Raw genomic sequence first — 14,292 nt, forward strand, 5'->3', positions numbered from 1 at the left:
AACCTAGATATTAAGCGACCACTTATTCACACGTTACATAAACACATACGTACACGTACCCTGTGCACATGAAAGTTAACCGTTTATTTAGCGAATTAAACGACTACGCAAAAAAGAAAAACGCAAGAAGATTCTTTTTAAATCGTTTCTTTTGCCATTTCGATAAACCGTCTCGGCATTTTATTCCCTGTGTGATAATCGAAATCTTTCTTTCACCACGGAGATTTCTTCGAAGGTTAACGTACAGTACCGAATAATTATTCGAACGATACATCCTTCGTGTTTCGTTTAATTTCAATTACGAGCGTTTTTCTATTTTTATCTACGATTATTTATAGAAACGTTGAACGCTGTTCTATTACATTATTGACTAACAATTGTGCGTTAAATTTAAATTGTTCAAGAAACTTTAAACTCCAAAAGGATTTAAATTGTTAAATTTCGATTTGAAATTGAAAACTTCAAAAGTAAATTAAAAGATTTTTATTCGGATTCTTAAATTAAAGAAAGATTAGAATTATTCCACTAACTAATAATTCGAATAATTATGACGGATAACGTACATACACGGAAAATCGATCTCGAAGATTGATGAGTAGGCGTATGAAATTTTCAAATAGGTAAAACGTTTGCCCGTGCCAAATAAAAGGTTAATAGAGGTGCGGACACAGATCACAGGCATCGTTCACACACATGCAAGAACACGACACGATACGACACGACAGGACACACGATTTCGTAGCTGTACCCGTGAGCATCCCCCGTCAAACCAATCCCTGGGCATGGTCTCGGCTCTTGGTTACGCGTAAAAAATGCATAGAGTCCTATACTCTCTATTCGTCCCTCCTCTTGACCCTTGAAACGACGACAGAAGAAAAGAAAAGGAGTCGAGGCTTCTTTAGGTCGAGTCACTCGTCGATCTTTCTTCTCGATAGAAAGGAAAGAAAATTTCAAGTATCAAATAGGAGGCGACAGCCACGAATCAGAGTCGAAAGCTTGTACGAAACGAGAAACGAAGCGGGGATAAAATCAAAAAAGAGAAAAGAGATGGATAATCGAGCTTTCCTCTTCCTACGTTGTACGAGAGATTCACGGCGTTTCTTTTGGCTTTCACGGCGGAAGAGATGAAACACAAATTGCGAGAAAAACAAACGAGAATTAACAAAAAGAAAAAAAAGTAAAAAAAAAATGATAAAGCATGAAGACGATTTTTAGGGGCGCGCCTCATCGTTATAGCTCTTAATACGATAGTAATATTACGAGTAATAAACAAAAGTGAATTAATCAGAATATGCGTTTATGTTATTTAGTTCTAAAAAAAATGAAAAAAATGTAATAAAAGTCAATCGTGTTACCAACCCGATCGTCTATTTATTTATTAATCTACCTTTATCAACGACATCTTTCCTTACAAAGTATTCCAACACTTGCAAACATTTTTTAGTAACATATTATGTGTCTCGCGTGAAACATTTTTCTGAAATTTTATTAGAACCGCATTAGAATTAAACCCAAATTTTTAACGTTTTTCGGTTTTTAATTAAATTAAGAGTATTTATGTTCATATATATTTACACGGAGATGTATTGATGTACAGTGGCAAAAACGTTTCAAATTTAATACAGAACATTGTACAAAAACTGCGAGCTTATCCTGCCTATCGATTAACAAAACGGTGATTAGCAAGCTGGTTGCGATGATTATTATCTTGTAACTTCCACGTACATTTTCGAACCGATTTCTTTCAACGGTATAATCGCGACAATCCTATTACGTATCTCTCGCCACAGCAACAGTGAAGTTTCAAAATATGTTATACAATACACGTAAAAGTTTCCTACGAAGAGTGTTCGAACACTTTCATGAACGTATATTACACTTTAAAACGCTTAGTTCCATTTATCACGATGACGTAGGAATTTCAACAATCAACCGGTACATTCCGCTGTGCGTGCAGTTCGCGCTACTCCCAATTTCTTTTTACACAATTCGTAGCGATTTCGAAAGCGTTCAAACGTGCTACTTGTCAATCGATGCCATTTATTATTTTCCAAACAATCGTTCTTCAGTACGAATAAAAACCTTCCCGCGAAACGTTCCAAACGAACCAAAACAGTTTTTCAAGTACGAAATGGAAAGTTTCCTGAATTGATTCGAGTGGCAATTAAATCGATCGACAAAATGAAATATTTCAAGCAGAGCTTCTTCTTCTTCTTATTCGTTCTGTATGATCTCGTGATCGGTTCTCTAACCGAGGAGATAACGTTGAACGTCAACTTGAAAGAACCCATCGCTGTAACCGATGAGAAGTTCCTCAGTCTTACCATTGATCCAGTAACCCTATTAGCCGGGAATGCGCTAAGGTACGTACGTTGAATTTATAACGCTCTCATATCGGCTTTTTACGGTAGCTAACCTTGTTCCATGATAAATGCGGTTATCCTGCTTCGTGACTGAATTTAGAAGATTTTGAAAGCGGCGTCGAATATAAATTCAAACTTAATGATGAATATTTCGCGCGCGATAACGACGCAATCTCGCGAAGAAAAAAGAAAAGAAACGACCGCGAAACAATTCGAGATCAATTTAAAACCAATCAATAGAATGCCAGGCACCGATAGCTCGTAGAAAAAACTTTCGGAATAACTGTACACGTATAACCTTTGAACGAAACGCAAATCCAATCTAGCTTCGACGAAATGAAGCGTGTACGTGTTTTAATTTAAATTTCAACCACCGCCGTCTCTTGCCAGTACTGGTGTTATCGATCCTCGAAGAAATCGAAGTAGCGCGGAAACTACGTGAAAATCTTATAAAATCTCCGATAAAATCTTGTATGATTGAGAGAAGACACGCTTATGCGTGCCGAGTTATTCACAAGTACGTCCGAGGACTACAGGGGAAGAGGCTGATGAATCACATTTTTCACTTCTTACTGGACAGACGCTTTAACGTTCGATGCATTCAATCAAACTAATCTCGTATTACCGAAATTGTCTTTCCATTTGATCTTGGAGGTGGACGTGTATTTTTCTACTCTCTTGATAATTTAAAAAATATTCCTTGTCATAATATGAAAATATTGAAAAATATTCAAATATCGTTTGTTTTAAGAATTATGTCTTTGGTTGCACCTTTCTTCGATGGAAACTGGCTCTCTCCATTTCTAGCTATTTTATATCAAAATATTCCTTTCGCGTATCGTGCTTTTTTCTCTGTGATCCTCGCGTGGACACTTTGCCTGATTTATATCAACAATATACGAATGTTAATGGAATATACGGTTTAATGGGCTAAAGTAACGATCAAAAGGAATAATTGCTATCTCTTTGTACAGAACTAACTGATACATGTGATGCAAAACTTAAATTATTCATTTAAAACCTTGTCGATACAGTACTCAAATTAAATACACGATTCTTCCAAGTTTCAACCTTTCGTCACAGTGTAATTAATTTATCAATAAAATAACGTAATGTTCAGTATGTATCATTTAAAAGACAGGTTTAATAAATATATAAATATATATTTCTAATTTTACAACTAGATTAAATTCTGTCAAAGAGAAGCAAGCGTTCGTATTCTCAAGTACGTAGTGTGTATATCTAGGACCAGATTGCCTAACATTATCGTATCTTTAACATGCGAATCGTGGTCGTTGCAATTTCAGCACGGATTTCGAGAGAAGCATAAACATGGCTAAAGCCTTAGGTCCTGCATATTTACGATTCGCTGGACCATATTCTCTTCCCTACTTTGGCGATAAGAATTCTCAGGACAAAGAGGATAACAGAAAAACAATACTATCTGGTGAGCTCAATTGTCATCTCTTTAATCCTTTCAGCTTATTTAAATAAACCATATACTAACTAATTAAACCGTAAATGTATCTATTTTCGGTAACACCAATTTCAAGCCTTCTTTACACAAACATCAGAGAAAGCTCTATTTCTATTATTTTAATAATTAAGATATCAAAGAAACATTTTTCTGACAATTCGAAAGATACTCGGTTAGCAAAGGAAATATTTATATCCTATATTATAAAATCGAGTCAAAATACAATAGTTGGCTGACTTACGGACGGAAATGTACATAATCCACTCAGTTCGCCAGTTAGTAGATTCTCCTTCCATATACATTCTGCTAACTTGACTACGATACAGCCGATATACGGACCATTATCATGGTTAATTTAGGCAGTAATGTAACGGACGGCGGCCTACAAAGGATCCATATGCATCCGTTCACTTCAAAGTTACATTAACAACGAAACGCCTGCCACACATCTTCCTCGGCCAATTTCGCCGCCGATACAACACCGTGGTCAGCCAGTTGCAGAAACTGCCTGAATTAACCTAAACAATGCTTCGTGCACCAGTGCACGTCCATACACGATACAGACGCGACGTGTTTTGCGAAGAGAAACGAGAAGGTTTACGTACCATAGTTAGACACACATGCATACCATCAACATACCATCTCGAACTGTAGACACCTGTTTCGTTCGCGGTTACCTCGCGTTACCTCAGCCACTCTCGCTGATTACGTGCAAACCTTACACGCCTGTACCAAGGTGCAAACGTTAGCCACCTAACGAGCTTAGTAATTTAACATTCGCTGCGTGACTCTACGACGTAATCCGATCCGACGCGGTACCAAACTCCGTGTCTTCCACCTGAACCAAATTTCAACCTTTGTGTAGCCTATTTATCATACCTAGCGTACATTCGATGGCGCAAATGAATAGGTCGATCGAAAGAGAAGTTGTAATTGGAAAAGCGTGGAATTCTAAGAAACTTTGAACCTTCTTTAGTTAGGTTGTCTATTGATACAGCGGCTTATACCAGGACCAATTAATTGTACCGTGTAATGTAAGTATCACTTCGTTTTATATTAAATATCGTGTATTAAATTGTTTCGAGATAATTTGTTCCAAGTCTACGCAAAATGAAAAATACAAGTGTAAAGATATAATATATAGAATTAATTTATTTAATTTTTCAGTATATTTTGCTAGCTCTAGTGACTACCATTGTAAAGTAATTTTAAACAATACTTTTGCTCTTAGAAATAATTATAGGAACTGAACTTGTAACGAATAAGTAATTAATCGTACTGAACTAGAAATCAATCTTGTAAACGATAAGAAACACGATGCGATCTCATTTCCTATAACATTCTGATTTTATTCCTAAGGACTGTTTGTTATAGTGTTCGTTCCTCGTAGAGCCGTTCGCTGTGACATACTATATCATATTCTACGTAAAACCATCACGGTATTCTGTTCTATCAATGACGTTTCGTGATCGTAGAGTCAGATTGGGTTGCAGCCCATCAATGGGCAGGAAAGGCAGGATTGGATGTGATCGACTGCATTTCGCCAAACATTCGACAAAAGGAATCGAAGGAATCCGAAGATCCGGAAGAAATAATTTCTTTTAGCGACCATATGCATTTTAACGCCAGCTGGCAACTAGGATATGGTAAATTAATTCAGCCAGTCGAAACGTTCGAGCCAGAATCAGAAGTTACATTCGTCAATTCCAGAAGTTTCTTCGTTAAAAATTAAACGAATCGCTTGCGTAACAAATTTGAGAAATTTACGAACGATGGAGTTGATCAGTTTGACTTTTGACAGACTCGTTCGTTCAACCATGGAAAGGAGGAGATCTACTTTAAGCTCGATTTTCCAGAATGCCAAATTAGATGCGATCTATCAGCCGATGATTTAGGAAGGCAGACGATGGCTTTGCGAAAAGTACTCAACGAATTTCCTAGATATTCGAACAGTATCGTTACTGGCCCCGATGTCGTGGCTTATAACACCGATAAACAACGAAAATATCTTCGAGATTACTTCAGCGTCGCCGCGCCTGCACTTTCGGCGATCACCTGGCATCCGTAAATTTCTTATCGTTACAGACTTAATAAAATTTCCTGCGCATCGTTTCACGTGGAAATATTAAATCGATACTATTTTAAATTGATTGCAGCGTGTTTGCCAGCATCACTTTGGGGAATGGAGGAGCTTTCATACATCAGGATAATTTAGAGCAGGATAAAGAAGAGATGTTCAGAGTTATAGGTCGTTTCATACAGAATAAACCATTATGGATTGGTAAGAAATTTCCGATAGATAGTTGCGTGTCAGAAATTTCTTGTGGACGTATTAATCGAAAGGTTCATAACAAAATGAACGCTTCTCCGTATTTGCCTTTCGCCAGCAGAGCAAAGGAATACCCTGACATCTTTCATTCTCAAATGAATGAAAGTTTTCAAACAAGTTACACATCGCGTCACATAATCTTTCCAATGTATCTGCAATTATACGATAGGAGACTTATATCTAATTAAATCATAGAGTTGCGGACCTCGTGACAGAGGTTTCCATAGAAGCGGTTAATTTATTTTCCAGAATATCGATTTTTAACAACGCTTAAAAATACATCGTCGATAACATACAATCGTTAATTGTTATTATTTCGTTGAAAGCCGAGTCCAATCCAGAAGAATGCAAAAATTTATTCATCGGAGCGCTCGTTCTGACAAGAAGACTAGGAAACGCGGCAAAGATAAATGTAAAGGTGTTCATGAGGCAACCGATAAACCTGACACGACCGACGCCAGTAAGTTTCTCAAAACATGAACGAATCCTCTCGTCAGAAATCGATGATGAACACGTCGATCTATACACAGAATTACTGGGTGTCGTTGCTTCACAAGACTCTCGTTGGACGAGAAGTATTCGATGCAAAGATTCAAACCAGCAACGAGAATCACGTCTACCTGTATTGCCAATGCGCGAAAGCCTCGAATAAATACGAGAAAGGATCTATCGTGATCTTTGGTGTGAATTTAAGTCCTGAAGATGCCACGATTAATTTCCAAGCAGCCAAAATTACCACTGTTCACGAATACGTTCTTTCGCCGGGTTTCGATGCTGCTAACAGAATGTTTGCCGAGTGAGTACTGCGATCGATATGAAAAATTTTATTATGATATAAAAATATGAAATATTTTACTTTGCCGTATACGTACGTTCTGTCGCTGTTTAGAACTATTTTCTTAAACAATAAATTGCTGACTTTAACCAACGACACCGTTCCTGAGATATATCCAAATGTATTGAACGATACAAAAGGTGTGGATCTTCGCCTGCAGTCGGGCGATATTGGTTTTTGGGTTGTTCCTAATCTACAGGTAAATAATAAAGCACATTTCTCTATCGTTTTATTTATGTATAGAGTGTCTCGTAAAAGTATTTGAACGTTTGTGAAAATTTTGTATAAATACATCACACGCGTTATAACGTCAGAACGTTTTAAATTTACAATACGAAAGTAATTTCTAAGACAATGTTATAAATTTCTACGTACGTTTGCAGATTAGTTTCGAATTTAAAACAATTGTGTTATATCACAGAGAAATTGTAAAAACTGTTATAGCGAGCCGCTGTATATTCCAGTCAAATGAATTGTCTGATTCTTGCAGGTAAAATCTTGCATGGAGAGCGACGTAACACAAAAGAAGGAAACTCTTGTAGAAAGAGAAATTCTAGAAAACCTGGGAAAAGCGAAGGATGTAAGAATACGCGTGACCAAATCTGTGAAAGATCAAGCAACCATAAAAAACGAAAAACAGAGACAGAAAAGTAACATCGCAATATATAAATCGAATATAAAAAGGGAACTCAAAAGACTGAGGAGATTCGTGAAAAAGAAATTGGACGATTACGAGAGTAGATCGCTACTGAATGTCAGAGGATTATCTAACGAGGAAACTAGCGAAATCTCGAAGCAACCTGAAGAAAGCGTACAAGATGGATTGCAAGAATTCAAGGAACGTCTTTTGCGTTTCAAAAACCTGCTGGATTCGAGCGATACGAAGATTGGACTGAAAAAACCGATAAGCGATCTCATCACAGACGCGATTTCTCTAATGTTGAAGGTACAGGATACTCTAAGAAGCATGAAGAGTAAAACCGGAAGTAACGAAAACCGAGTAAAATCATCTCGCAGCGTAAAAGAATCTCTAAATACATTGTACGATCGTTTGACTCGCACTAACTTGGACGAGTCGATCGATCCTCGAGAGAACAAGATGGATCAAGGATCTAAAAGGACTAAGAGGGATCTACTCGTCGAGATTGGGGAATCTGTGGACAGTCTTTTGCGAAAAGGACCCAGAGACGACGACGTCGAAGAACGTAAATGTGATTCAAAGATTGGATGGTTGAAGAATATTAAAAAAAAAACGCGACCGAGTCTCGTTCAATTTGAAAGCGACGACAGTGGAGAAAGCACTTTACGCAAGATTTTTAATCCGGTGGAAGATTTTTCAAACGACGATGTATTTTTTGAAGATTCCTCTCTAAACAGAGACTATGATTACGTCTTCGCTGGAAAGTCTCCTTTGAATAAGGATTGCTCGAGGAACGATGAACAAAGAAATCGAAAGATCGAAGGAAATTCTCGAAAGAAACCTTCGAAGATGGATTACCTGAACGATCATCTATGGACTGAACTTGATGACACTGATGATTATCCTTTTTACGATCCCATAGATTTCATCGAAGACTCAAGGCCCTGGAATGATCCAATGGAAGTAGCTTTGGAAGACTCTACCGAACTGTCGGAAGAGCAAATCTACGAACCTTTGAAAAATAATGAGTTTGACAATGAGGACGAATCTAGAATAATAGGAATTGAATCAAACGAAGATCGCGAAGCTCAGGATGACTATTACGAATCAAATAATTTTCCAAGGAACCATAGACTCGTATATGGCCCTTTGACCGATCCTGATGCATTTATTATGAAAACCTATGGGTCTGGAAAAAATAACAGAGCTGGTAATGAGAAGGAGTTTAGAGTCGTAGGAAGCCAATCAAACAGAGTTCAGAGAGTACAAGGCGATAAAAGTAGATTAAAAGGAACGGATGATTACTATGAATGTACTGATTTTCCTAAAAACCATAGACCTACATATGGCCCTTTAATCGTACCAGACGCAACCGTTCTTCGATATACTTTGACTAGACAGCCATCCAATAAAAGGAAGAATTACGCAAATGAAAAAGCTTCTTCTGATTACTACTTAAGGTCTATTCTGAAAGGATTCGATTTCCCGATCGAGGCTGATCATCCTAGAAATAAAAAACTTAAAAGGGAGAGCAAAGATTTGCACGCTGTACTCGATCAAGAAATGATTAACGAAGACGACGCGAACTCGAAAAATTGCAACTGCAGAGTCATCAGACACTCGAAAGGTCGATCGAAGAGAGAAGCTATCGAGTCAATGGAATCTGAAATAGAACAAATCCCAATGGAGGCGAGCGTGGGTTTTAGAAAAGACATAGTTAAATCAGGTGTACGCGAGGATGCAGACGTAGAGGTGTTCTCAGAAATCAGAGAGGAGCTTTTAGAGAAAATAAAATCGCAAGCCGAACCTTCAAAGCCGAAGATTGGTCGAGATACAAAGACACCGTTACAAATTGAAGCTAGCACAGAGCATTTCAATGCAAATACAGCTTCGTCGATCCTACGCGATGATTCGGACAAAGAAGAATTTTCAGAATTCAAAGACTCGCCTATAGAAAATGCAAAATCGTCAAATGAATCTGCGAGCAAGAAAATCGCACAAGATAGAGAAGAGGCGTCATCGGAAATTGAGAAAGAGGAAAATATTGGGCCGAAGTTTGAGTCAAATATTCCCTCTCTGCAGAGCAGATCAGATCTTAAATTTTATTCTCAAATCCTACCTACTGATCAATCGACAATTTTAGACTCGAAAGAACAGACGAGCTCAACCGGATCTTTGGAAACATTGAAACACGACGAGAAAGTGTTTTTTCATGGACAATCCGATAAAAAGAATGAAGAGAACACATCGACTTCTACTACAAGGTATACTGCGGTTGATCAAAGATATTCTACGCCCGATCAAGGATATTCTACGCCCTTCGTCGTTGAAGAGTTTGCAAAGGAAAAGGGAGAAACTGAGGAGGCTGAAGAAGCTGAGACTCGGAAGGTAGAGAGTTTAAGCACGACAGTCAAGACGGCCACTTTATCAGAGGAAACTATCGAGGAAGAATCTGAAAACAATTACGATAACGGCAACGCTGTCGGAGCAAGCTCGAAACGAGAGGTTAAACTGGAGCAAGTTCCCCATGAAAAAGTGAGACTCGCAAACCGACCTCGCTTACCTAAACAAAGTAAGAAGCAAACGAAATTAAATGTTTCTAAGCCTCAAGAATCTAAACTATGGAAGAGAATAAGAACACTGAAGGCGATAAGGGATCTGTTTCGTAAATTGAAAGAGTCGGGCACTATATCTGTCCCAAGGTTGAGACCGTCTAAGTATGAGGAGCAACGAAGAAATCGAACGGAACGGCTTAAACAATTACGAAAGAAATTAAGTGACAAAGTACAAATGACGTTAAAGAAATACGAAAAAGGTGACGACGATATGGTAGAAAAGGAAAAGAGCGAGCAGAAGAGAAGTCTGAGAAGGAGAGAGGTTTGGGAGACGGTCAGAACCAGCGAAGATTTTGCAGATATGATCGATCGCGAGAGATTAGCGTATATATTAATGTACCCACCAATGAAACACGATTTGAAAAGAGAAGCCAGTACGAGCGACGAGGTGGAAACGATAGAAGTACCAGTAACTGAGATTATCAGAGCGAAAAATGTCAGACAAAGAGTTTTTACTCCCGATAATCGAAAAAACTTTCGCGACACTACGATCATAGAACATCCTAATCCTGATAAATTAAAAGAGAAGATCATACAATTGACTAATTTATATCAGAGTAAAATATCAAGAGGAGGAAGATCTGATGAAAATAAGGGGAATGATAAGGTTTATTTTGCTCTGGTGGAAGACGTACAAAGACCACGAATATTTTATTACGAGGAAGATCCGGAAAATGAAGGAAAGAGGAATATGCGGGTAATTCATTTGTTTCTTATTGTCTTTCATCAGGATCCTTCTTTATTTAATTAATTGTACACATTGTTTTCATTTAATTAACTTGCTCAACAGGCACTGTCGTCGCGTCCCTTCTACAATAGCAAGTACAGGCACAATCGACTGATACAGAAACCTCACCGGGAAAGTCTTAAAGCCGCTCAATATACTAAGGAAGAATCAGATGAATTCCCCGGGGGCAAAGAAATATACATAATCGATCCCTCCGAGTACAAAGGAGGGCATCCTTCGTTGCAGTTGTACAGTCCATCGATGTCGAGAATCAATTCACGGGTAAAGATCGCTCCGAAAAATAAGTACGAAGTCAGTTGGGATCCTATCTCGAGCTCCGAGCCTTACAGAATTCGTCAAACAACTGACAAACGCGAAGGAAGAATGCCAAGTGAAAATTCTCAAGAGCCGTCGAAGAGCGCTGAAAAACTTTTACAAATTTTGATCGAAAACCTCGACTCGGAGACTACTGACAAACTTTTTAAGAAATTAACAGGACGCAGTGTAGCGGACGATAAAGGCGAACATTTCACCAATTCGATTTCAAAATCGAAAAAAGAAACCGGAAGAAGACAATCAGAGGAAGATGAGCAGCTCGAGATAATTTTTGAAAGCAAGGAGAATTCTAAGGAAAGCGTGTCTATGGATGATAATACGCAAGGCGCCAAGAGACGGAGGAAAAACTATCGAGATGTTTCGCAAGAAAAACTATCGGAAGAAAGTGTAGAAAAGGATGAAGAGTCCGAAAAAATTTCTGAAAGTAGGGAGAATTCTAAGGAAAGTGTGTCTTTGGATGATGATACACAAGGTAGCAGGAGACAGAGGGAAAACTATCGAGATGTTTCGGAAGAAAATGTGAAAGAAGATGAGAAATTCCACAACATTCCTGAAAGTAGGGAGAATTCTAAGGAGAGTGTGTCTTTGGATGATAATACACAAGGCAGCAGGAGACAGAGGGAAAACTATCGGGATGTTTCGGCAGAAAATGTGGAAGAAGATGAGAAGTTCGACAACATTCCTGAAAGTAGAGAGAATTCTAAGGAAAGTGTGTCTTTGGATGATAATACACAAGGCAGCAGGAGACAGAGGGGAAACTATCGAGATGTTTCGGGAGAAAAACTATCGGAAGAAAATGTCGATGAGGATAAAGTAGACGAAGAGTTCGAAAAAGTTTCTGAAAGTAGAGAGAACTCTAATCAAAGTATATCTTTGGATGATGATACACAAGGCAGCAGGAGACAGAGGGGAAACTACGGAGATGTTTCGAAGGAAAAACTGTCGGAAGAAAATTTGGACGAAGGTAAAGAAAATGAGGAGTTCGAAAATATTTCTGTAGGTAGAAAGAATTCTAAGGAAAACGTGTCTTTGGATGATGATACACAAAACAGCAGAAGACAGGGGGAAAACTATGAAGATATCTCGGAGGAAGAAATACAAACTGAAAGAGAGGATGTTTCTGAAACGCTGATTCCTGAAGAAAATGCCACAAACGCTAATATTTCTGAAGGAGATTCAGAAGAAGAAGCAACGCACATACGAATACGGAGAAATGCGAATACTAGATCAAAAGAAGAATATTTGAAGTCTGTGCCTTCGATTTTAATGCGTAAAATATCGAAAGCAAGCCAGAAGACTGAATTGGATAACTATTTACATGTAAAACAGAGTCCAGGAAAGATCTCTGGTGAAAATCCATCTAAACTGAGAATTGAAAAAGCGAAAGAACGTTTCAACGTAGTCCCTGATAAAAAATTCTACGGTAAAGCGGTAGCAAATATAAAGAAACAGATTTATTTAACGAAAAGAAGCAATAACGATGAATTTAAAAAATATCGATATTTTCCTAAAAATCTGAAAATTACAAGTACTTTGCCATCGAGGTCATATAATTCCTTTACTAAGAAAAACTCTGTCGATCCGTATAGAAAGCTATTTGAAGACTACCAAAATGAGTCAGACTTCATAGAGAAAGGATCAGAATTAAGAAAAAACAAAAAACGTTCAGTCGATGCTTCGTACAAGGATGGAAATGTATCCAACGTGCAAGAACTTGGCAATGAAAAGAAAAATGAAAGGAATAAGAAAAGTAACAAGGAGGTGGATTTAAAAGAGGAATCACTTTCTAATAAACGTGAAGTATTAATGGTGCTGCCGTGGGTAAAAAGGTCCAGCAGACCGCGGAGAGAAACGATAGATCAAGAGAAGATCGGCAAGAATAATAAAGCGGATAAGGTAAGGCTTCACCCTTTGTCTTTGTAATAAAATGACAAAGAACTCGGAATAAACGATTTTCAAACTAACTATCTCTAAATTTAAAAGTGCAAAAATCCATAGAATAAGAGAAAAAATCCGTAAGAATACGAATACAAAAAAATAAAAATATATAAAGCATCGAAAGTAATAAAATAGTCGTAATAATATTTAGCGAACAAAGCGAATCTCTGCCTAAATTCTATTTCTTTAATTATGTTCATAGAAGTATGAATTTTCACGTTTATTCTCAGCTTTATAATTACCTACCTATATGATAATATTCATGATACTATTATATTCATTGATTCGCCCGAATCTCCCTCAAGCTATACTGTTAAAGATTGAAAAACGAATAATAGCGATTTTGTTTTATCTTCTGTATTAAAATTTGCATAAAATTCAAATGGTTTTCTTTCAAGGTACAACCATTTGTATTGCAACATCTAGACGGATCCTACAACCCAAAGAACCCGATATCCGGTCAAATCGATGACGTCGAAAAATCGCTGATTCAGAAGATACCACTTGAAAAATTTACGGCGAAAGGGAATATTAACAGGAGGAAAAATATAAAAAGAAATAAAAAAGACGATGATGGATTGTCGTCGCTTCTACAGAAAAGCATACCAAAGTTAGGGAACGTTGTGGTCAATGGGTTAAATAAAGCAGAGAATTTTACTGGATCGGTGGAACAGTTAATTTTGAATCTGGATGAGAAGTATAACAAGACTCTGAAAGACGAACCACGAGGCAATTCTACAATGTCAGTTGACCCTGATCAGAGTATTTTTCACAATGCGATAGTGAACGTGAAGAAGTTTTTTATATTACTTAATGGTATCACTAATATTCTTCGAGATATCCATAATCCGTAATAATATATTTTTTCATTATTAAACGCTACGTAATTTATAAGATATATATCCTGATTTTCTATCCACGCTATTTTTGTAACTTAATTTTTTAATATTTTAATATCTTTGATCAAATAAAGATCACTGTAAATCATACTTCGTTTCGATGAATGAAATTAATTCTGCTCCCAGATACAAA

General features: G+C 37.5%; 1 protein-coding gene across 1 annotated transcript; it reads left to right on the forward strand.

The window, feature by feature from the left end:
* The first annotated feature begins 2,117 nt into the window (after window positions 1-2,117).
* LOC117230553 lies at window positions 2,118-14,185 on the forward strand. The gene is made up of 11 exons (XM_033488134.1): window positions 2,118-2,363; window positions 3,671-3,810; window positions 5,316-5,486; window positions 5,697-5,904; window positions 5,997-6,121; window positions 6,496-6,629; window positions 6,700-6,965; window positions 7,059-7,203; window positions 7,495-10,956; window positions 11,050-13,218; window positions 13,659-14,185. The coding sequence occupies exons 1-11, from the start codon at window positions 2,182-2,184 to the stop codon at window positions 14,112-14,114; spliced, it is 7,458 nt and encodes a 2,485-aa protein (XP_033344025.1). The 5' UTR covers window positions 2,118-2,181; the 3' UTR covers window positions 14,115-14,185.
* The last annotated feature ends 107 nt before the right edge of the window (window positions 14,186-14,292 follow it).

The sequence above is a fragment of the Bombus vosnesenskii genome, unplaced genomic scaffold (genome assembly GCF_011952255.1).
Source record: "Bombus vosnesenskii isolate JDL3184/JDL3185 unplaced genomic scaffold, Bvos_JDL3184-5_v1.1 scf7180000013267, whole genome shotgun sequence".
In the NCBI taxonomy this organism is placed as follows: domain Eukaryota; kingdom Metazoa; phylum Arthropoda; class Insecta; order Hymenoptera; family Apidae; genus Bombus; species Bombus vosnesenskii.

Excerpts from the sequence above, each read along its gene's own strand:
- LOC117230553 (XM_033488134.1), top strand. The coding sequence starts at position 2,182 with ATGAAATATTTCAAGCAGAGCTTCTTCTTCTTCTTATTCGTTCTGTAT. Across the intron at positions 5,487-5,696 it reads CAGCTGGCAACTAGGATATG|AATGCCAAATTAGATGCGAT; the intron begins GTAAATTAATTC and ends TCGATTTTCCAG. Across the intron at positions 13,219-13,658 it reads AGAATAATAAAGCGGATAAG|GTACAACCATTTGTATTGCA; the intron begins GTAAGGCTTCAC and ends TTTTCTTTCAAG.